This window comes from Rousettus aegyptiacus, unplaced genomic scaffold (genome assembly GCF_014176215.1).
Source record: "Rousettus aegyptiacus isolate mRouAeg1 unplaced genomic scaffold, mRouAeg1.p scaffold_m13_p_16, whole genome shotgun sequence".
Classification (NCBI taxonomy): domain Eukaryota; kingdom Metazoa; phylum Chordata; class Mammalia; order Chiroptera; family Pteropodidae; genus Rousettus; species Rousettus aegyptiacus.
In genome coordinates this window covers 42,422,672-42,446,327 of record NW_023416291.1, presented here as the reverse complement: position 1 = coordinate 42,446,327, position 23,656 = coordinate 42,422,672, and the positions used below count along the sequence as shown (strand labels likewise).

Genomic DNA, 23,656 nt, shown 5'->3' with positions numbered 1-23,656 from the left:
GCCGGTGACTGCCGCTCCCTTCCTAAGCCTTCTCTATCTCCAAGGAGTCCGCCTGGGATGGGAAGGGTCAGAAATTGGGGTTCTGTTTGTAATGAGGTTGACTGTGATCCCTGGGCCCTGGACCCCCTCCTCAGTCCCTGGAATCAGAAGAGCTCAAGTCCAAACGGCTTTCAGGGTTCCCTCCAACCCTCTCTGCACCTCAGTCTCTAACCCGGAGAATGGCCACAACCCTCCACCCTCTCAAGGCCCCTGATAAGGGTGTGATCCCCAAAATAGGAGTTTTGAGGCTTCCCACATGGGAATTTGGAGGCTCCCCATGCCCAACCACTAATAGAAGTTTTCAGACGCTCTGGGCCAGTGCATGGGAAGATCTAGAGGGCTCCCCAAGCCTAGGTTGCAGAGGTATGTTCTGGCCCCAGTTAGGTGGGCTGTGGCAACTTCAAGGTCCCACGCATCAGCTTTCAAAATGGAAATTCCAAGGGCCCCTTCATCAGTGCCTGGTGAGGCCCCATACCCAATCCCTATTAAAGATTTCATAGGACCCCAGGAGGTATCTCAAGGTCGGTCACACCAGAGCCCTGGAGGAAGTATGGAGGTCCTCAGACCCTGGTGGGGAAATTAAGACCCTGATTTAGGTACTTTGGAGAGTTTTAATGTCCCTCACCCAACACCACTGCAAAGCCCTGGGGAGAGGCAGTAGCTCCCTGGGACACCCCAGTTGCAATTCTGTGCCTCTCCTGTGTGTTACTGAGTACCTCCTGCCATCCAGCATCCATCAAGACCTGAAGAAGAGAGACTATCGTTGGTCCAATCCTCGGGAGGAACATTAAGACTGTGAGGTTGACTGGAGGCAGAACCTGGGTTTGACAAAAGAGGCTAGATTTTGTGCTCAGGGGTCTCTGTAGTGACCCAGCAAGGTTCACCTAATGTCCCTGCCCCAAGTGAGGAACCATGGGAGCCATAGAAGGTGTGGGAGCAGGGGAATGACCGGATCTTGTGGGGAGCCAGAGATACTCAGGTCCACCAGTGTGGCTCAGGCTGCAGCTCCCCCTTTGTCCTCCAGGGGCTGCCCCAGCCCAACAGACAAAGCCCCTATCCTGGCGCCGGCAGGGAGCTGAATCCTATTTCCAGAATTGGCCCCTGCCACCCCAGGACACCAAGTGAACCCTTCGAGCCTCAGTTTCCCCATCTGTAGAGTGGAGCAATAACAGGAACAGCCTCGCTGGGAGGAGTCGGTGAAGAGAGGCAAGTAAAGTGCTTCGCTGTCCGACCTGCCCAGCCACGGCTCAGGGCAGGTGGACAGACAGCGCTGAAACATGGCCACGAGACAAGGAGCACATTCTGGGGAGAGAGACTTGGGTACCTGTGGGACATGCTGAGCCCACAGGGCCTGATGAGGTCCAGAGGCCCAGAAGGGGATCAGACCCACGGAGGGGTGTGGGGTGGGGGGTACTCAGACTGCCCTGACTTCCCTCTATGTGGCCAAGGGAGCCCAAACCTCCTGTGGGGAATTGGCCCAATCATAGACTCTTGGCTGCCGAGTATGACAGCTGTAAAAGGGGTGAGCTCCCCATTGTCAGGGGCATGCAAGCAGATAAGGGATCTCCCAACAGCAGTCTGGCCAGGGGGCCAAGCCAGGAGGACACACTAAGAGTCATGTCACAGCCTGGCACAGGAGACTTGAGAGTGGCACTGCCCAGAGGCCGGATTCCTTGGTCAGACAACAGGTTCCAGAGAGGGAGAGAGAACGGACATTCCTCAGCTCCGGGCGTTGGGCAGGCCACTTCTGCCTGGTGAAATGGAAGCTGGGCCTGGCTCCGTGGACTGCGTGTTTTTCCAGTGGCTTCTTCAACCACGGCTTGACCACAACCTAGATTCCGTTGGGTTGGCTATTTCCAAATGTTTGTTTTCAACTGGGCCAGACAGCGGGTGCAGGCTAAGGCCAGGGGCTCGAGCCTTCCAGAGGCGTGGAGAAGAACCCCCAGGTTCCCACTTAGGCCTCCCCCTACGTGGAAACCCCTCATTAAATTCATTCAGTCAAATGACAAGGGGTGGGAGACAATCTTGCTGACAAGGCTCAGGGGGAGCTTGTGTGTCCCATGAGGAGGGGTCTCCCTCCCCAGCCAGGACCCCAGCTGCAAAGACTCGACACTGGGCGAAGCTGACTTATTTGAGCCTTACCATTCTGTCCTTCAAACGTTAGGGTCAGCCTGCCAAGTCGGTAGCCACAATTTCAGGTCAGAGACCAGAGTTGTTGAATCCTCTTTAGGCAATGTACTTCCTTCTCTTAGCCTCGGTTTCCTCAACTGTAAAATGGGGATGATAATGGACCTGCCTTAAAGGGTTTTTGACAGGATCCAACCTGGTGCATATCAGCTGCTTCATAAACCTGAGGTCTGTTCTATCCCTTCTGGCTGGGTCTGGCTCTGCCTCAGCCATCTGACTGAAAGCCCCCTGAGGGCAGAGGCCGGGTCCTCAGGAGGAGATAGTGAATTTGACAAAAGGTAAATTGTAACACCAGCTTTTGAGACCTTTGGACATCTGATCTTAGTTTGACAAACTCCTCTTCACTCTTCAAAGCCCATATTAAATGCCCTCTCCTGCAGAAAGCCTTCCCTGGGCCCTCCTCGGGGTTTTCTCAGCCCCTGGCCCTCCCACTGGCCCACATGTGACCCCACAGACTCGGGTATCTGTGTCCGGTTCTGCCTTGCTCTTCAGAATGGGACTCTGTGAGTGCCAGTCTGGAGCTGAGCCTGTCTGTGACTGAGCATATCTATAACCAAAGGTCTGCATGCAGACATCGCATGAGAGCACATGTATGTACATGTGTCTGTCTGTCTGTCCCTGTCCCTGTGCCGGGCTCCAGGATGGGTAGCCAGGCCAACTCCCCCAAGACCACCCAAGCTTGGTGTCTTCAAGAGGCTGAGCAAGGCCCTTGTATGAGGGAGACTGGCTCGACTGGGAAGAACTGGGGGTGTGAGCAGCCAGTCCCAGCTTCTACCATTAAAGCTGAAGCTCCATCTGAGGCAAGGGGGAGCTGGGGCCCCTGGAGGAGCTGAGTCCTGAGTGGGAGCTCCTCCCCGCCCCCGCCTTGGTGGAGGCCCTGCGGGCAGCCTTCGAGGACATACCTGAGGTTTGGCAGCACCCGCTGGCTGGCCCCCAGGGCTGAGTCAGCAGGAAGGGATTCAGGACTTCCCAGGAAAGGAGGCAGAGATGTCGACGCCCACCCCCCAGCCTCCAGCCCAGGGCCCACGCCCTCACCAGGGCCCTGAGAAGGTGGGGTGTGCACGTGCGCCTGGCTGTGGCCCGGTGTGCTTAGAGGGACTCAATTGTGGGGGGTTGTGGAGGGCTAGAATTGGCCCTGACTAGGGCAGTCTGAGCACCTGGGCGTCCGAGGGTCCTCAAGTGCGGGAGGAAGTGGGGCGACTGGGTGTGTCGAGGCACCACGCTGCTGAGTGACCCTGCGGCACGGGCCTGCATGTCACTGCGTGTCTGCCTGTGTGATTGTGAAAGGCGTGACAGCGTCCAGTGAGTCCGGTGTGTCCAGCTCATCGGGCAAGTCCAGCCACGTGCACCCTGGGCGGGGTAACTGAGAGTAGCAGTGTAGCCACAAGAAGGTGACTCTGGTGGTTTGGAAGGGAGCGTCTGACAAGGGAGGACTGGGACAGGGTGTGACAAGGACAATGTGACCTCGGGATGATGACAAGGGTGCCTGGCTCCATGTGCCACATCCACTGTGCTGCACGGAGGCAGTGACCCCGGGCAGGGCAGTGTCTGTTCCCCTCACATGCACCCCAATATGTCCGTTTCTCCTGCTCCCTCGTCCCCGCTTCCCCTCCCTCCTGCCAGCCCAGACCCCCGCCCCGGGCCCTGGGGTCTGGCCGCAGCTGCTCCCCGGGAGTGGCCAGGACAGCCACCCACGCTGCTTCCGCCCCTATCACCCTGCCTCTGTTTCCACCATTAACGCCGAGCATTTCCCCGACCTGACGGAAGCCAGGTCTCCCCGCCAGGCTGGCTCCAGTCTTTGGGGTCTGAGACTGGATCATACCCAAGTCCGAGAGCTGATGAGAGACGCAGACGGGGCTGGGGAAGTGGTGGGTGGCCACGCCAGGTCCACGAGGCCCCGCGGAGGAGCCAGCGATGTCCAGCCAGGACAGGAGGCAGCGGAGGGAAGGGGGCGCTGGGCTGCCACATGTGGGGGGGCAGAGCCCAGCCCCATAGCATAGACACTCTGCAGCAGGCAGGGTACCACGCCAGCCCAGGGGAGTCTTCGTTATGAGACGGTGTGTAAACCTGCCCTGCTCTGGCACCTTCCGTGGGTCCCCATCACCCCCCAGAGACAACTCAGGTTACTCACTCGGCATTCAAGGCGCTGCGCACCCCCCTGTGTGTCTCCCTTCCACTACTGCTCTTCATGCCCACCTAAGGGTTTTCTCCTCCAGCCTTCGTAAACACCTTCCCAGCTCCTTGGAATGCCCTTGCTGCCCAGCCACCTGGCAAACTTCTACACGTCCTTCAAAACCCAGGACCTATGTCCCCTTCTCTGGGAAACTGCACTATCCCCCAGCCCAGTTTCCCTATTTGCTGTATGACCCTGGGCGAGTCCCTTCAGCTGTGAGATGGCGGGAAGGGGGAGGGGGTGTGAAAGTCGCCCTCCCTAAAAGTCTGTTTTGAACCCCAATACAATAAACACACATTACATGCTCCTAAAGCGAGTTAGGCCCTGGGGGAGCGGAGGGGGCTGGCATCCAGGCAGTGCTCAATGCGCGTTCATTTTTATCTTCCTCTTCCTGGATTCTGTGGTTTTAAGACTCTCTTGTTTTAAGCATTGTTCCAAGATTTTCTCCCACTCACGGTGCTAGGAATTTTAAGAACCCCTGGTTCTAAAATTATAAAAGTCTAAAATGCTGTGGGCGGGACCAAGGGCCTCCTTGTGCCCTGAGCTGACCCTAGGATGGCTGGAGCTGGGGTCTCTGGGGGGCCTCATTCCCCCTTCCCCCCAGGCCAATGGGTGTGGTCTGGCAGCCCCTGGTGTGGGGCGAGAGATGGATTTACCAGCAGGCTGATGGCCAACTTTCCAGGAGGGGTGGGGTGGGACTCCTGGCTCAGCTGCTAGAATGGGTTCACAAGGCAGTGTCGAGAAGCACAGGGCTGGCAGCTCAGGGGAACGGCTTCTTTCTCTTGGAGCCTCAGTTTCCTCATCTGGAAATTGGAGCCAGGAGTTTCCCTTTGAAGAGTTGTCAGCAGGAATGAGGAAGAGCTGGGGCTATAGTCCCTGCCCAGTGCCAAGCGTTTGTTTGGGCTGTGCCCTCTGCCTGGAATGCCCTCCCTGATCCACTCTCTCTAGGGGCCCCTGCTCGCTCCTGGTCCAGCCACAGCAGCCAGGAAGGGGGCTTCAGGATGATGCCCACCCCTAAGGGAGCCAGCCGTCTGCCCCAAACCCCGTCTGCCACAGGCCTGGCAGTGGCCACAGCCCCAACACTTTCTCAATGAAAGGTATTTGGCCATGGAGCCTGACACCTCATCACCCTCGGCCTGAAAGCCAACTTTGCCTGTCGGCTGCAAGGGGAGCCCCTGCTCCTGCTGCTGCCCAGGACCCCAGCAGGCAGCTCTGAGCCGGGGTCTGGGGCCGGCCGGCTCAGAGTTGGGTCACCTTGTATGGGGGGCCTGTCGCTCTGAGCCTCCCTGTCAGTTGGGAGTATAGACACAGTAAAGTCTGGATAAATTCACATGCATCCTGGCTCTCCAAGGGCCTCAAAGCATCTCCCCTCTCTCGTCCATCACAGCCTATCCAGGGCGAGGCTGGGGTGCCAGCGCTGGGGCCTCCCACAGCTCGAATCCAGCGAAGCCCCAGGACCTACCCTCAGAGACTGGGGCTGATGCCCTTGGGTTTGCCATCTTCTCCCTGACACTCCAGACCCCCAAGTGGACCCCCTGGGCAGGGGGTGGTGTTCCCATGAAGAGAATGGCCTAAGCAAAGGTGTGAGGTCCAGAGAGGTTGGATTATCGGAGTCATCAGATGGAGAATTGCTGGCAGGCCATGTGGGCTGAGCGCTGACCGCACAGGTGTGTTGGGGCCTGCACGTGAGCCTGTCTCTCTAAGACTGGACCTCTCCAAGACCCTAGTGTTGGCACAGGGCTGACACCTCTAAATGCTGGACAGGCAGAGGTGGGGCGGGTGGGAGAGGGTGGAAGCAGGCAGGTGGCTGAGTGGATGGGTGGGTAGTAGAAGGAGAAGCGGGTGACCAAGCATGTCCTGGGCTAAGTAAACACCTTGCACACCCTCTCCCCGGTATCGCCACTTCCCCAGGGTGATCAGCCAGGCACAACGCCTCCTATCCCAGGTACCCGGCAATGCCACTTTGATGCCTTCCAGAGGCCAATGTCTCCAGGCTGAAGGAGTCTCATACATGAGCTCAGGGGCCAGCTGGCCCATCCAGGGAATATACACCCCCTCACATCTGGAAATCACTGCAGGGCCCAGGCAGCCCTTTGCCTCTCCTTTTGGGGTTTCAGTTACTCTGTCTGGAAAGTGGGCGTGTGGTCAGAACAGCACCTGCCCCATGGGGTGGGTATCAAGAGGACTTGCCTGGCCACATGCACAAAGCAGGAGCAAGCGATGGTTCTCCCTCCTCCAGACTGACGGTCCTAACAAGGTCAGAAGGCCCAGGACCATGGCCTTGGGCAGCCCAATCATCATCTGGCCAAGGTATGGCCAGGTGTCAGCTGGGTGGGGCCCGGGGCGGGGCAGCTGTGGATCCAGCTGAGGAAATCCGCAGCGGCCTCAATTCCTGCCACCTGGAACATGTACCCTTGCCATGGCCCCTCCCTGCCCACTGCAGCCCTTCGGTGCACAGCCAGGCGCCGAGGAGGAGGCCAGGACAGCAGTTGCTACTGTGTTCAGCCGTCAGAGCTGCACAGGCTCCGGCCACTCACCAGTCGGTTCTGCACACACGTGTCACAGACACACTTCTGCTTGCCTCAGCTGGAGCCCACACCCCTGCAAAAGGCCCAGCAGGGCCTTGTGAGGGCCCTTGAGCTGCTGGCACATGAGTGTCCATGTGTGTTTGGAGCCGTTTCTGCCAAGGTGTGTTTGGGTCAGTAGTCGCAGCCTCCATCATTCGTTCCCCAAGACTGACACAATGAGTTGAAAATGAAGCATCTTTAATTGATTTCCTGCCCTGACTTCCTGGAGGTTTCTAAGCACCAAATGTGAGAATTGTGCTGCCCAGCCCCAGAGCCAAGAAGCCCCTACCTCAGGCCTTCACCGGACCTGAACCCACCACTCACCCCCATGACCAGCCCCATAGGCTTTGTTTCAATAAATAACCCCAAGAATAAAGCTTGGGGCAGATGACCCAATAAAGCACCCAGATCAGTGACACACAGGAGCCTTTAGGCCAAAGGTCAGAAATCCCAAGGGCATAATATTTGAAATCAGGGTCTAAATACATTTGAAATCATAGCTAGCACGTGAGCTGGGAGTGATTCCCTCCAGCCTCGACGGTCTCCCAGGATGCTGGCTCCCACAGCCAGGATGAACTCGAACTCCATTGAATGTCACACAGCAGTATTCGCCTGCCTGGCATTTCCACCATCGGACTTGACTGGGCTGGGGTGGGGGACATTTGGAGAAGAGGGTGAGACTTCCTGGAAATGGAGGAGTCTGGAGCAAGGCAGAGGAGCAAGGCTGGGGACCAGATCACTGCCAGGCTCTGCCCCGGCGGGTACGGAGGGGACCCACCACACCTTGGGCCTGTGCCTGGGCCACCTCACTCATCTCCCTGCGGATGTCACCAAGTGCTGTTGCTGGGGACTCCAGCAGCCTCTGGAAGAGGCTGGGCCGGCTAGCAGGTGGCTCTCTGCACTGGAAGGTGACAGCTGTGCCCGCGTCAGCCTTCATCTCCCTGGAGAAACCGTCAGAGGAGCCATCGAAGCAGCGGCCAATGGCGATCTCCTTGGCCAGCCTTGGGCTCTGGTCAGTGACCGTGTAGACACCATAGTTGTGACCCAGAGGGTCCAGCGGGGCCAGCATGGCGAAGGCAGCCGGGTCATCCGTGGGGGCAGGTGGGGGGTGCCGGGTCAAGTAATCTCGCAGGAGCCCATTGACGGCCACGCGACGACAGCTGCCCTGGGGCATGATTGTCACCAGCGTCCTGTCCACTTGTCGCTGGTCGAACAGCATTCCGCTGCACTTGAACTCCACACAGGCAGCAGAAGTTCCAGGGCGCTGGGGGTCTCGGACACTGCGGGCATCCCGCAGCCCGTAGAGCTGGCCCTGGGTGCGTGGATGGCTGCCCCCAGCGTTGTGGGAGCGGACCATGTACTCTTGCGGACCTTGGATCTTCACCTTGAGGAAGCAGGCCCGGAATTCCTGCGGGTTGGGCCACCAAGCCAGGAGATCTCCAGTCCAGGAGGCCGGCGCACCCTCACGGAATGGGACCACGTTGTACTCATACTTGTCTGCCTCCACGCGCGCGAAGCGAAAGTGGCTGGCGTTCACTGGGGCCTCCTGGCACGCCCGCAGGCTGCGCCACGGATACACCGGGCCGTTGCCCTCGGCGGGGTCTCCAGGCCTGGGTTTAGCAAGGTTGATTTGGAAGCCGTTGCGTTTGAGGTCAGGGTCATCGTGGTCGGTGCGGCGGTACCCCAGCTTGCCCAGGTAGGGCTGGGACACGCCCACGGTGGCTGGAAGAGGGCGTGGCCGTGAGGGGGCGGGCTCCAGTTCCTCTCCGCCCAAGGTGGCCGTGACCAGGGCCGTGTAGGCATCAGGCCTGTCCGCATCACAGAAGGCAGGGAGACAGGCGCCGTTAGGGCCGGTGACTGAGCTGTCGAACCGGCCCCAGGCACGGGGATTGGCCGAGAACCCAGGTGCGGGCTCCAGGTTGACCAAAGTGACCACCACGCCCTCCACCTGCTCACTGGGGGCGAACTTGTCGTTGGCGTAGGCGCGCACCTTCACAAAGCAGCGGCGGCGCTCAGGCACGTCCAAGTTGAATAGGCGCCGCTCTCGGATCTCCACGTTGCCCACCAGGAAGACCCGCTCCTCCCTGCGTACCCTCCGGGCTGCGGATCCCTCTCTCTGGAAGCCACTCTCCTCCTCCCACAAGCCCGTGTCAGGGTTCAGCGACCACAGCTTGAGAGCCTCCATGTGGCCCGCCATGCGGATCTGGCCGGCAGCCACGCGCACTGACACGGGCCCGGTCTGCAGCTGTTCAGCAGAGCCAGCGGCCCGGAGGTCCACAGCAAACATGCCATAGGTGCGCAGTGGGGCCAGCTCACCATCACTGTCCACGAAGCGCAGGTCACTGGGGGCGGCGGCCGCCGACGTGAGATCTCGGGGGTCCACAAAGGTCACCCGGGCCTCCACAGGCCCTGCATAGGGTTCTCCGTCCGCTCTGCGGAAGGCCCCAGGTGGCAGGATCAGCTCTCCCAAAGGGGGCTCCTCGTCCAGCTCCCCCAGGGGGAGCGTATTGCTCTGGCTGGCATCTAAGATGATGGGGGCTTTCTTCCGCATAACCTTGACCTCATGGTACACACCAGCACCTCGAGGGTCAAAAGGCAGGACCCTGACAGTGTCCACGAACTCACCGCTGGGATCCACAAAAGTCACTACCAGCCTCTGGGTAGAGGGCAGCACCTCAATAGTGAAGTCACCCTGGTAGGAGGTGAATCCGATGGGCTCCCGGCCCAGCAGGATCTGGGCAAAGCGCAGGGGCTCCCCTGAGTCGGCAGCTACCACGCGTCCCCGGACCAGCCCCCTAGGGGGCAGACATTTCTGGCAGCCACATTCTGCCACCACCTTGACGGGGAGGACATAGGTGGAGCAGTGGATCTCCCTGCTCTCCAGGCGGCGCACCGAGCAGCAGCGGGAGCCCGCATCCCCACACCGCGTACTTGAGCCTACAGGGCTGGGGCAGGGCGTGCCAGGGCAGAGGCCCACATCCAGGTAGGCGGGGCCGCTGCCCGGCTGACCGCAGTCATCTGGGAGTTTGATCAGGTGCTCAAGAGGCCGGGGGTTGCAGGCGGGCTGTCCCGGGGCTGGGGAGCAAGAAATCAGCCAGATAAGGGGAAGGGGGAGGACTCTATCAGAGGCCAAGGGTGGGAGCCTGGGCTGGGGTCAGGGGCTCAGTGAGGGCCTGGGATCGGACTCGGCAAGGTCAAAGATCAGTCTGACATTGGGGCTCCATTTGGGGCTGAGTTAGAACCTGCTCAGGGTGGGCGGGGGAGGCGGGAGAGGGTGCTCACCAAGCACAGTGAGCCGGGCGACACCAGAGCGCACAGTGCCTGCGTCATTCCACGCTTTGCAGTGGTAGGTGCCTGCCTGGTCTGGGCGCAGCCCCCGCAGCTCCAGGTGGGCCCCGTACCTGTGTTCTTGCCTGTTCAGCAGGGTCCCATTGTGGAACCTGGGTGGCGGTTGGGCAACACCGAGAGGGCCCTCAGCAGAGGAGCACAGCTGCCCCCACCCCCGCTGCATGCAGCACAGGGAGGGTGCAGAGAAGTTCTCTCCAGGTCACTGAGGCACCACCGCATCACAGGAAACCCAATCCAGCCCCAAAGCTGGCATGAGGCCTTTGAGCAAGGGTTGGGACGCTCACCAGGAGTATTTCTTAGGTGTGGGGGTGCCTGAAGCTTTGCAACAGAAAGTCACATTCTGGCCGGCCTCTCGCACTCGGGATTCGGGGTGCTTCAGCAGGTAGGGCTTCTCTGGGGGCAAAGGCAGCAGAAGTCAGGGCATTGCCACATCTCAGCTTCTCCCAATGACCATGTCCAAAGGGCAGGGCCCATTCTCTCATTTCCCATTCCCCTGACCCAGTCGACCCCACATCTGCTAAAGATGGTGTCCCATCTTAATGTTTCCCTCCGCAACTCCACGTCTCACCTTGCACCTTCAATGACTGTGTCACATCCCCTTTCTTTACCTGGTGGCCTTGCTCTATCACATCGCCCTGATCTCAAGCGTTTGGCATCACCCAGAACTTCCTCCCCAGTTCCTTGGTCCCTCACCCACTTTACCACAAGGCACTTACCCAACTTATCAAGAACAATAGTGACCACAGCAGACACAGAGCTGTTGGCCTGGGCCTGGGCCATGCCAGCAGAGAAGCCATCCATTTGGGCACTGACGTTGGCCCGGCTGCCGGCACAGACTCCAGGCATCTGGAAGGATCCATGGGCATCGCTGGTGGCCACAGGGCCAGGCCAGTCTCTCAGCGAGACTCTGGCACCTAGCAGTGGTCGGCCAGATGGGGTGACCACTGAGCCCAGGAGGACATGGTTGGGGCATCCACACATGTTGGGGCTACACCCTGGGAGACAGAGGGAGGCAGAGAGGAAGAGGAACCTACTCATCAAAGGTGCCTCAACATGACCCTGCTTGGCACAACCTCTAATGTGAGGGGGAACATGGGGCTGAGTGGTCAGGGCTGGGCATGGGGAGGGACCTGGGGGCCAGAGAGGTGAGGAGGTAAGAAGTGCAGTTGCCCTGGAGGAGGCAACAGGAGTGGTGATTCTCACAGGACGGAGAGTCTCCTTCCAGCATAAGAGAAATGTCCAGGCCGGGGCTGGGGGCCCAGCAAGGGGTTGGATCTTGGGCCCAGAACATCTCCCTCCCCTCCCAATCCGTGGTTTCTCTGCAAAATGGAAAATTCCATTGGAAACTTCAGGGCAGAGGCGCCGCCGCCGGGAGGGCAGAGCCAGGCGGGGTAGGGTGGGGATCCCACCACCCCATTGGCCATGGTGCTCCCCCACCCTGCCGCGGGCTCTGCCGGCACAGTATCCAGACCGTGTTTGTGGAGCCCGGGCCGAATAGGAATTTCCAGTCGCCTCCTGGATGGCCTGGCGTCTGGCCCTGGGAGGGCCTGGGTATCGTGTCTGCCAGGGTGTGAGCGCGTGTCTGTGTGGGTGTAGGGGACGAGCAGGGGCTGCGAATGCCGCGTGCGTGCAACCCAGGTGCATGAGCCCACTTCTGTGTGTGTCCGCGTGCACTGGGACATCCGCACACTCGGCGTGCGCACAGGGAAAGCTCCTCGGATTTGCCCACGTCTGAACACGACCCCCAGAGCGTCCACCCGTCCAGATGTACACATTCACCAGTGCTCCTCGAGAGGAGGGGCCCAAAAGAGAAGAAAGAGCCAATCTCCTTTGAACTAAACTCTGGCCCTCCAGACCCCACCCCTGCACCCAGGCTCCGCCTTTCGTCCATGCCCCGCCCACAAGGCTCCATCCCAACTAGCCCTGCCTTTCCAGGTTCTTTGCTCAACTGGCCCCGCCCCTCCTACCTGGACATCGAGGCCGCACACACTTCTGTGCCTCCAGGGGGCGTCCGGGACATGTATTCCCAGCGGAGCTTGAGCAGCGGCGGCGGCGCAAGCGACGACCTGGCCCGCAGCTCCCTGAACAGGGACCCCACGGGCCCCACGCGCCCCACGAGGCCTCTGCGGGGAGGACGGGTGGGTGGATGGTTAGGTGGCTGCCCATCCTAAGGAATATGCCTCCTGGAAATTTGGTGACAGTGGAGGACTGGAGGACGCCCCCGCCACATGTATCCATAGGCAGGTACTACAAAGAGAAGATCTGTCCACTGTTTCCATCAGCGCTCCCCCAGGAGTACCTATCAAAGGTGCAGGTGAGGTACCAACTCAACCTCCCCCCACAAGTAAGTTCCTCGAGGTTAGCCTGCAGTTCTACCTGCGTCCCTCACATTTGAGGCTCAAAACACGCCTCCACGGAACTCAATTGAAACGATCATAAATGAAGGCGGCGGGAGGGAGATGAGCTCTGGAGGCCCTTTCTTGCCCCCCACCTGAGCTCCCAGATAATCCCAGCCCCTCCTTTCCAAAGCCCCGCCCCCACCCGGTCCTGCCCTCTGCTTGTACTGAGACTCTTTCTGGCCACGCCCACACGCATACGCGTTCTCCCAGCACCGCCTATTCAGGCCCCACCCACCTAGAACAGTTTCCGGCCTCTCACAACCCCTCCTACCCCACGCAGGCCCCGCCCTCTCTGGTCCCCGCCCTCACCTAGCGGGCAGCGGAAGCGCACGTGGTAGTTGGAGCAGCGGCGGCCGCGTGGCTGCTCTCGGTTGAGGCACCAGAAACCGCGCGTGGGGTTCAAATGCACACGCTCGCCGACGGTGGACGGCAGGGCCCATTCCGTGGTGCGCGCCTCCAGTGCCAGCGGCCGTGGGCACACCCGCGCCGGCCCATAATAGAAGCGGATGGCGGCCAGGCTCTCGAAGTCGCCGTCGCCGCCCGGGTGGTCCACGTTGAACCAGGACGTCCACTCGCTGGCCTCTGCGGGCACCGCACACGCTAGGACCCGGGCCGCAGCCTGTCGGGCCCCATCTGCGTGGTTCGGGCCTTACCAAGCCCTCCTCCCAGCCACTGCAATCTACCCCAGCCTGCCAAAGTCCTGCCCTAATCCAGAGTCCTCAAGGGCAGAAGGAGCTGTGAAGGGGTCACCATGAGGCGACCTCCCCTTGACCAGCCCTAGTCTGCTGACCACTGCCTGAACTGTCACATCAGTGTATGTGGAGATCTTTCCGCTGTCTCACGTGCCCCCACCCTGAGAATTCAGAACCTTTGAGGTGTGAGAAGCCAGACTGACACCAGCCCTAGCTGTGGCTTTCTGCTGCTTGGCAGCTCCATGTTTGCACCAGCTGGGGCCTTGCTCACTGCCCAGTGAACCCACCACAGGCTGAAAGGGGCTGGCCTCTCATATCAGCCGCCCAGGGGGAGCCCGTTCCATTTCTGATTTAAGAGCAAGTCAAATAGGACCTCCCTAGTCCAAAAACTGGAGGCCCAGGTTCCAGATCTCTGGCTTTCCTGGATGGCCAGGGCAGGTGGTCCCACTACTACCTCTTCTTGGTTTCCTCCTTGACGGCCTGGACTCTCACCTCCCTGATTCTAAAACTGAGACCTCTTGGGGCACTACTTCCAGGGGCCGTCATGTCCAAAAACCAGAAAATACTGGGCTCTTCACCCAGGCTGTGTCCCCTCCTCATGTGACCCCTACCAGCCAGAGCCCACGCTACGGTCCACAGCAGAGCCAGGACTTGGACCCAGGCTGACTCACCTTCCCAGTCCTCCAGGACTGGTGAGGACTGGCCAAGGCCCAGCAACGGACCTTCAAGACCCCATGCAGTTGCCGTGGGCTCCTCAGTGGGGGTGGTGCCTGTGGAAGCAGTGAGGACAGGGGCGAGGGGTGCGCATGGAAACCCCTGTGAGCTCCTTTTATGCAAGGTGCTGCCATGACCACTCCCATTTTGCAGAAAACTGAAGCTCTTAGAAGCCAAAGCCCAGTTCTGGCTGACCCCGAGGACTGCAGTGCTGCCTATGACCCCACAGCCCCATCCCTCACTCAGACGCAGCCCCAATTCCATGGGCCCAGCCCTAATTCCACGGGCCATGGAAGTTGTCCACCCTGCTCTCCAGACTGGGTTCTCCCCCTAAATATGTTGTGCCCTCAGGTTGAGTTGTAATCCCCTTGGTCCATTCGCCTGCTGGAAGTCCCTCCCTCAGTCTACCTTTCATCCCTGCACTTGAGGCCCACACTGCCAGCAGGCAGGAGGTCTTTGGAATTGAGCCTGGCTTCTTTGGCTTCCAGTTGTCTGAGATAGTCAGGCTAGGCAATGACCTCAGACAAGTCCCTCCCCCCTTGAAGCCTCAGTCTCCTCATCTGAGAAGTGGGCCCAGTTCTCCACTCCACTGAGTCTTCCAGAGATGGGACTTTCTTTTTAGAGCGGGAGATGTGCGGTAGAGAAAAGGGGTTAGGTGAGAGGGGCGGGGACGGCATGATTCAGTGTCCAGACATCGGGGCTGAGATAGGTACCCCCACCGTCCCAAAAACCCCAGAAGAGTCACCCATATTCCGAGTGCCCCTACAGTTTCTTTCAGGAGGAAAGAGCGTGGACGAGGTCCTGTCCCCTCGGCCTCCCCGGGACCCCTCACTCCCTGCATCCCCGGGCTGGAAAAGGAGACCCAGGCCAGGGAAAGCGAGCAGTCCCTCGGTTCTCTCCCGGCGGCTGCATGCCAGGCCCACTGCCAGACGTTCGGGAGCCTAGGGGGCTGGGTTGGGGCCTGGGGGCGCCTCACCTCGGGCCCCCGCCAGGTGCGCGGCAGCGACACAGAGGTAGAGCAGTGGCTGCAGTGACGCCATGGCCGAGTCCGAGCCTCCGAGGGAGAGTCCCAGTTCTGAGGCGCGCTCAGGTCGGACTCCCGCAGGTCTGGCGGCGGGTGCCGGTGGGGCTGAGGATGGAAGCGGGACGAGACCGCTGGCCCCGCCTCGCCCAGGCCCCGCCCCGTCCAGGCAAAGCTCCTCGGCCCCGGGTGACTTGGATGTGTGAGCAACCTCTCTAGGTCTCCCCCTTTGATGCGTCCTGCCGCGCCTCCGCCCGAAGGCTGGCCTGCGTCCCCCAGTTCCCGGCTGGAAATCCCTCCTTTCACCCACCCTCCGTTCTTCACGTTGGGTCCCAAGCTGCCTGTGGGAAGCGCTTCTTGGACTCGAGCTGGAAGCTGCCCGAACCTTCATGCTTTAGGCGGCCAGAAATCTTCTACTGAATCGAACTCTGACCCTATGGCCTTAGGACACCCCAGCAGGCTGAAGTCCCACCCTGAATCTGGCCTCCGTAGAGGGAAGTCCCAATATGCATCTGCCCTCCCTCCCGCCTTGGGCCGCTAGGCGACCGGTGGGAAGTCCCTTCCCGAGTCTGCCCACCCGCGGCGCACAGAGGAGGCGAGGCCAGAGGTGGTGGGACATCTGTTTATTGGCGAGCGTCCAAGCCACGTGGGTGCAGTGCGGGTTGCGGTCACAGTGCCGCCACGCAGTCGGTGCCAGTGTACCCAGGCAGGCGCAGAGCGAACTTTCGGCGCACGTCGTCGGGCACGAACCTGCCGGCCACGAAGTGGTGGCGCCCAGAGAAGCGGCCAGCGCAGCGCTTGGGCGCGGCCAGCGATACCAGCACGTCAGGTCGCAGCCCATCTTCAGTGCCGGTCTCCGCATCCCAGCCTGAGGGAGGAGGGGCGGGGAGGGGGGCGATCGCGAGCTGGGCGCGGCGCTAGCCCTCGAAGGGGAGCCCCGCCACCCTACTACCCACTTAACCTTCCCCATCAGATCCAGCCTCTGCTCTCTGACACGTGAGTCTTGGTCAGACCTACCTCCCCATAAAACTGAGCTTTCACCCTCAGTCCAGTCTCTTTCTCCTCCTTGGAGATGTTTCCCTCTCCGTCTGACCAGAGCCTCTGCCCGAATACTTTTCTGCCCCTCCTCCCACACTGCTACCCAACATTCCTCCATCTGACTCAGCCTCCGCCTTTAGACTACATACATCATTTCCACCTGCTGCCCCTTCGCAGTCAGACCCATGGCTCTGCCCGTGTCAGTCCCCATCCCTCCCCTCCTATCGATCCTGAGCTTCCCCACTTATACTAGCATCTCATTCCACCCCGGCTCCCAGCCAGGCTCCCTGCTCTGACTAGATGCCCATTCAGAGGAAAGACCTGCCTCCATCCTCAGACAAGTCTTCGCCATCAGACCTGTCTCCTTGCCTCAGGTTCTTGCCTCTGACAGGAAGTGCCCTGTCTCCCACCCACCCTGAGCACCCACCCTCCTCTGACTAGACACTCTTCCCGCTGATCTGACATCCTTGCCTTCAGGCTAGATTTTGTCTCTTGACTTTGCAGGACCCTACCACTTCCTTCACTGGGGCCTTGCCTTCTCTCCTGCCTCTGACTGGAGTCTGGGGCCACTAACTAAAAGCCTCCTCCCTCTGACTTTAATTCTTCCTTCGGTGACCCTAGCCTCCACCCTCAGACCAGACAGCCCACCTCCTCATAGCCAGCACCGCTCTTCCCCAGCTCTGTGGCACCCTACTGAGATGGCCCTGGGTCTTACAAACCAGGGGACATCCCCATGAGTCCGGCCACCCCCTGTGGAGGGTCCGGCTGGCCAGCAGCTGTTTGTTCCGTCTGCCCATGGCCTAATGGCTCCAACAGGCATGGGGCGACAGCCAGGCCGGGCGAGGCTTTTGCCGGGTGAGCTCACGTCTGCCCAGGCAACTGGGCCAGAGTGGGCAGCGGGCACACTGGGCTGGGTGTGGGGAGGAGGGGACACAGGGTTACTTGGGCTATAGCCCTGGTCTTACCCATCTGAGGGATGGACGTACCCTCCGCCACACCCAGAGTGCACAATCCATCCATGATGGGGAAACTGAGGTCCAGAGCAGGCAAGCCAGGGCAGGAGCCAGAGCACAAGGGCCCTCCCCCACGTCCCCCATGCCCTAGACATCCCCCCATGCCTGGCATGCCTGAGGGAATGTCCAGGCTCACAAGGGGGATGGACAGCAGCTTGAGCGTGGCCAGCGCACGTGTGCAGGGGCCCCCGACCTCGCAGGGCTCCACGCCAGGGCCCAGCACAGCATCCACCACCAGCCCGTACGCGTCGTTGATGAGCTGGACCTGGGAGGGCAGGCAGGGTCAGGGGTGGCCTTAGGACACCATCCCCCACCTGCCCCTCAGTGGCTGCTGAGCGCTGACCTCCGTGGGCAGAAAGGATAGGAAAGGGATGTCCATCTTCTCGCACTGGGTAGTCAGGTCCCGGTGCAGCGGGTCCAGTGAGCGTGTGGGGTAGAAGATGGTCGGTTCATACTCCTGGGGAGAGAAACAGGAAGGGGTCAGTGTGGGGGGGGGGGGGGCAGGCGGCCAGGCTCCCCAAGGCTCTGCCGAGATCCCAGACCTGGCACCAGGCAGCAGACCCTGCCAGGGGCAAGCACTAGGCATATTCTGTAACTTGTTCGGCTTCTACATTCCCTCAGCACACTACAAAGAGGAAAAATCGATTTCTGCAAGGATGGGGTGGGGGCATAACCCTGGGAGGCAAAAGGGGTCTTTACTACTCACAAACACCCGCAGGTGCCGGGCACAGACCAACCCCACAGCTCCATTCTGCTCCGGGCCACACACGACCAGCACTGTCCTCTGCTTCCGGGAGAGGGCAGACAAGGGGAACACCTAGAAGGAGACACAGTGAAGGCAAAGGCATGGTGCTCGGAATTCTTTCTTGCTCATGTGGGGAAACTGAGGACCCAGGCAGTGGAAAGGACAAGGCTTGGGCCTGGAGGCAATAGGATATGGACAGAAGGAAGAGTGTTCTGGGCAAAGGGCAGAGCCTCTTGGGGCCTCAGTTTCCTCCTTGGAGACACAGAGTCCTTGCCTCAGGCTCTGCCAAGAGGGAGCGGGAAAACGTGCCTCCTGCCACCACCAGGCGCCAGGACTGTGGTTTGTTTGTTCTCGGCCTGAGTTGCAGACATTCTTCCACCTTTTTCCACTGCAGTGGCTGCCCCTCCCCCACCCGTTTTCCAGAACTTTTCCAACCTGCCATGCCCTGTCTCTCCTCATCTGTCTCTCTCCATCCAGTTTGTCTCCATCTCTGTGTCTCTTTGTCTCAGTCTCTATCTCTCAGACTCTGTCTCTGCAGGACCATGCATCTCTTCCTCCTTAACACGGGAGTTAAGCATGCCGGTGTTTGAATCCCAGCCTGCTCTGACTCTGAGTGGCCTCGGCCCTCCTCGCCCCGCTCAGCCTCAGCTTGCTTCTATCGAATAGGAGTGACGACGGCTCTGACAGGCCTGTGGGGACTCTCCCTAGTCCCAGAGTGGCTCTGGGGGACTCGGCCATACTCTAATCTCCAACCAGAGGCAAAATTATTTCATTTTTGAGTCTCCTTCCCAAGGTCTCAGTGAGGTCCTGACTGTGCCTGCGACCTACCATGCCATGGTCAGAGTCAGGGAGGGTGACATCACCTGGCTGGCTAAGATCAAGGGGCTTCTAGATGGACTTGGAGCTTTCAGGGCAAAAACCCGATGATCGGCCACCAGGAGCTGGGCAAAGGTTTATTACACTGGCTTTGCTTCTGTGGCTTAGATTTTCACCATTTCCTTCTTCTTTGGGCACCTCACTCAGGATATAGTTCATTTGGAAATAAGAACATTTATGTAAAAAAAAAAAAATTGAGTCCACATAAAGAAAGATATTGAGGTTTTTTTTTTAAGTATACAGCAGTAATAAGAAGAGAAGGGGAAGAAGAGGAGGAGAAGCGTTACATGCAGGAACCCTAATTCTATCAGGCGCTTTTCTAAGTTATTTACGTTTATTAAATGGTGTCAGTTTTATTACCCTTGTTCAGGGGTAACATGGGGCAAAATATGATAGTAGTATCATGATTGCTTTTACTCTCAAGTCCTTTGCAGGAACCTAGAGGGTGGGGGGCGGGATTGCCCCAGACCAGACACTGCTATGCTCCCCATCCCTTGGAACCCTGCTTCGGCCCCTCGCTGCCTCTGAGCCTCTGTTTCCCACCTGTGGTACAGGGTTGTTTGGGGGTACTCGGACTGCAGGAACCAATGTTTCCCATGCCCAGGACTCAGGAGGTGGCAGAGGCAGGCAGTCATATCTGTACCTCAAGGGCCTCAGACCTGGCCTTGCAGCCTTCAGTCTCTGCATTTCAGCCTCTGTGTCTCTAGGGACACTGACCTCTGCCCTGACCCTGACACCCTAGGTCTTGGGTCCCTGCCTGGCCTGGCCCAGTGATGAGCCTCTCTGGGTCTCAGTTTCTTCATCTGAGTGATGGGTTGGGGTGGCCCCAAGCATAAAAGAGCTTCTTGAGGGCTGCACATCCACGGGGGTCATGCAGCTAGGCCAAGGGCTGGCTGCCTGGCCGGGGTCAAGGCTGAGGGTCTGGGATTATGTACCTTGGTCACAGCCACGGCACTAGCATGACCGCACATCTCCACCAACTGCTGTCGCCCAAAGCGATAATCCTCCAGAAGCTCCCTCTCCAGGGCGGCTGCCTCCTCGGTGCTGGAGAGCAGAACAGGGAGAGACGCTCAGAGTCACAGAGAAGCAGAGACTGACACCTAAAGACAGAGGCTCGGATGGAACCAGAAATATTCTACCAATATTCCCAGCCAGTCCCTGACATCACCCTCGACCCCGTTTCCCAGTCTGAAGCGCACATGGTTGGATGGAACCTGGCATGCAGAGGGAGGTTAGAGACGACGCCTGAGGTGAGGGCGCCCTCTAGTGGTCGAGGAAGCGCGCGGTGGCGCATGTTGGTTCTACTGCCCCAAAGCATGAGAGACTGAGCAGGAACCAGACGCCCCCAGCCCCCAAGGTGTGAGGAACCCAGAAGGAGGAATGGGGCATGAAGAACTTTGATGGGGACTATGGATGGATTTCAAGCAGAGGAAACCACTGACCGACCTCCAGGACACTGGAGGGGGCTGACTGGACTTGGGGTGCATGGGGGAGGTGGGTTGTGAAGGCTGCAGAGGAATTTGATGGCTCAGCTTAGGGAGGCAGATGTGCAGTCTGCAGCTATGAGACCCACTGGTGACCCCTCCTCAAAGGCAGTGGTACAATTCAAATAATTGTGCCCAGAGAGATGCCAACCCCCTGAGGGGAAGCCCTGCCACTGGCTTGCTGAGTGTCTGGGGTCTGTTTCATCTTTCCGGGCCTTGCTCCCTTCTTTGCAAAAGTAAAGGCAGGATGGGCTAGACAATTTTTCGGGGTCCAGTTCAAAATGCAAATGCGGGGGCCCCTTGTTAAAAAATTAAGAATTTCAAGAAGGCAATGGAGCATTAAACCAAGCACAGGCCTTTCTAAGCTGGCTTAGGGGCCTTCCAAGGAGTCTGGGCTTGGTGGTTGCAGAGAGGGAAAAATCGGCCTTGAAGATCAGGTGTTCCTACTCCAGAATCAGGGGTTGGACAGCTGGGCAGGGTCTATGGCCTGATGCCACCTTCCCCTAAACAGGACCCAGTCCTGTAGGGAAACAGCACCTACCTCCCAAGTTCAGCCGACTCTAGAGAGGGTAATAATAAAAGAGCCAGGACCAGAAGAGTTGGAAGAACATCCAGCAACTCAGAGAAGCCAAGTGGCTTGCCCAGGGTAATGCAGAAAGCGAGTGGGAAAACCCAGACTTCTACCCTTGGTGTCTGTCTCCAGAGCCATAAATGGGGCGTAAGCAAAGCAGCAGAGGCAGACCTACAGATGGCAGAGGTTTGTTGGGATGAATCCTAGGTTCCCTCCTTTGATTTTGTGAACAGGAAAACAGAACCTCCTGGCTGATTTTGCAGGGCGATCAGGCCAGGCAGCAGGAGGGGTGGAAGTGGAGAACGAGGACTGCTGTGGGAGTCAGGGAGGGCCTCCTGGAGGAGATGACCTGGAGCACTACGGGAGGTAATCCAGGTGGCAAGAACAGTGAGGGCTAAGACCTTGTAGTGAAACAAATTTGGCAGGTTCAAGGGACAGAATGAAGACTAGTATGGCTGGAGCAGAGTGAGCAAGAGCTACTGGGTCAGAAACACACTTTGGGGGCTCACACAGATGGGGGAGATAAAGGTTGAGGGCAGGGAGGCCACATGCCTCAAGACCACAGCAATCACAGCCATATTCAACCCTGAGCTTGTGTTTGGTCAATGTGGGATGAGGTCGAAGTACAGGGTGGGGAGAACTCCCTACCTCCTGCAGGCTGGCCTGGCTCCCGGAAAGGTCATTTGGGAATGTGGTTTATTTCTCCACAGCTCTGCAGCTCCCACAGGAGGATGGAGGGGGAAATGAGGGTAGGAACACCATCCTTCCCTCCTCTTCTTCCTTGGTCCAAAAGCTCTGGCCTCAGGTAACCACTTAGAACATTATCTTCCTGCCTAACTTGTCAATAGAGTGATAATGGGAACTCCATGAAAAGAGGGTGGTCCAGGCTAGGAGCCTGGGGTGGTGGCTTTGGGTGCAGTATGGGGACAGGGCAGAGAGGTTGTAGTACTGGGGAGTTATGAGGGTGCCTCTTGCTTCACTCAACATTAGCTCCCAGATGAGAGGGACTGAGGCCCTGGATTTGTCCCAGAAGAACTGAGGGGACCTGGTTTCAAAGGGAACTGTGCTTGATGCTCCCAAAATACTTCCGGTAAAAGACTATTTTGGAGGCCAGGGTGCCCATGCCAGACCCAGAGCTTCCTCGGGCTCTCACCTCCATCTGCTTCTCTTCATCCTCATACTTCTTGCTGTCAGCCCTCCATCATTGCTCACCTGACTGTCTACAGCAGTCTCCTACCCCCTCCCCCAAACTCCACAACACAAGCAATAGAGGCACTGGAAACTCGAACAGCAGATCACATCACTATGTTGAAAACCTTCTGAAGGCTCCCCAGTATTCAGAGAATACTCCAATTCCTCATCACACCTACACACCTCCATTATGTCTCCAGCCTCAATGGCTTCTCTTCCCTTGTTTACTGTGTCCCACTCCTATCCACCCCACAGAGCCCCATCAATCAGTGGTGTTTGAGGCCCTAAACAACTGGCCCACTGTCCCCCATGCTGGATAATGTCATAGCTCAGCTTCTAAAACATTCTTCTCCCGCTGCCTAGGATATGCTGGGTGTTTAGGCTGAATCTGGACATCAGGCAGTCATGGGACAATTTCTGCCCTGAGAGGAGGGGCTGATGTGGACAGTGGACAGAAGTGGTCAGACAAAAGGCTGTTAGATGAATCTGGTTCGCAGAGAGGTCCATAGCCCTGCTTAGGGTCCAATGTCACACAGGATGACTCAGGACGAGGTAGGAGATAGCCACAATTGCCAGCTCCAGACCCCGAATTCATCAACCCTGTGGCAGGTGGCCCATGTGTTCAAGAATCACCCTAGCTCTAGCTCAGGCAGTGGCTTCCCTCCCTAGGCCTCAGTTTCCTTCTCTGAACAAGGTGATAGTAGCAGGTGACCCACCAAGGGCTGTGTAAGCATTCGAGGACCTGAGAGTAAGAGAGTTCAGATGGAGAAGGACGCATGGAGGCTCCAGAGTCCCTGGGACATGTAGAGGGGAAGTGGGCCTTGGTCGCGGTAAGGGATGATGGGGGAGTGAGTACTCATGCTGAGGAATCATCCACGAGAAGCCAGCCTGCCACGGATGCAGTTTCCCTGGCAACGTGGGTTCAGAGGCGTTGGCAGCGCGTAGTCTGTCCAGTGAAATGCCCGGTGGGCCTCGGATTTCCGGGGCCTTCCCTGGCCATGCGCCTGCTCTCATTCCCCCTCTCAGCCATGCCCCTGCCTCTGGTCCCCTGGGCCGCATCGCTGCCATGGAGTCCCCGGCATCCCCTTCCCAGCTGACCTGAGGAAACGTCGCTCCTCGGGCACCTCCGCGGAATCCGGGCCAGCCGCACCACTCATGGCCGGGGAGAGCAGCTGCGCACAGCACGGGGTGGGTGGGTGAGGATGCCCCACAGATGCCTTTTAAGTGCATCTCTGGATAAGCCACACCTCCTCCCCGCCCACCGTTCATGCTCGCCATTCAGGCGCCGCTGAGAAGGCGCTAAGCACAGTCATTGGTCGGCGGACGCGGCGGACTTAACCCTCTAGTGCGGGGGCTGCAGGGAAGCCCGGAGACGCTGATACTGGCAGGTAAACGAAATCTGGAGCGGCAGCAATGGGTTCCGCCTCTGCTGCTCCACCCCTCTGGCCTGGTGCCCTCCTCTCCAAGCCCCTAACCACCCTTGTGCCCAGCCTGGAGGGCTGCAGAAAATGCATGATTCCAACAGAGGTAGGAGAGTCCGAGAGTGTTTGGGAGCAGAGGCTGCTGGTGGATCCAGGGACAGCCTCTGGGCGTTTTTC

General features: G+C 59.0%; 2 protein-coding genes across 2 annotated transcripts; both read right to left on the bottom strand.

Annotated features, from left to right (window-relative positions):
- Positions 1-7,147: 7,147 nt before the first annotated feature.
- Positions 7,148-15,244, bottom strand: CILP2 (cartilage intermediate layer protein 2). The gene is made up of 8 exons (XM_016132322.2): positions 15,096-15,244; positions 14,077-14,175; positions 13,023-13,295; positions 12,282-12,437; positions 11,031-11,309; positions 10,599-10,707; positions 10,249-10,406; positions 7,148-10,041 (listed from the first exon to the last, which is right to left on the bottom strand). The coding sequence occupies exons 1-8, from the start codon at positions 15,157-15,159 to the stop codon at positions 7,703-7,705; spliced, it is 3,477 nt and encodes a 1,158-aa protein (XP_015987808.2). The 5' UTR covers positions 15,160-15,244; the 3' UTR covers positions 7,148-7,702.
- Positions 15,245-15,748: 504 nt separating this feature from the next.
- Positions 15,749-23,288, bottom strand: YJEFN3 (YjeF N-terminal domain containing 3). The gene is made up of 6 exons (XM_016132348.2): positions 23,157-23,288; positions 19,748-19,856; positions 17,898-18,008; positions 17,535-17,648; positions 17,306-17,456; positions 15,749-16,008 (listed from the first exon to the last, which is right to left on the bottom strand). The coding sequence occupies exons 1-6, from the start codon at positions 23,213-23,215 to the stop codon at positions 15,809-15,811; spliced, it is 744 nt and encodes a 247-aa protein (XP_015987834.1). The 5' UTR covers positions 23,216-23,288; the 3' UTR covers positions 15,749-15,808.
- Positions 23,289-23,656: the final 368 nt, after the last annotated feature.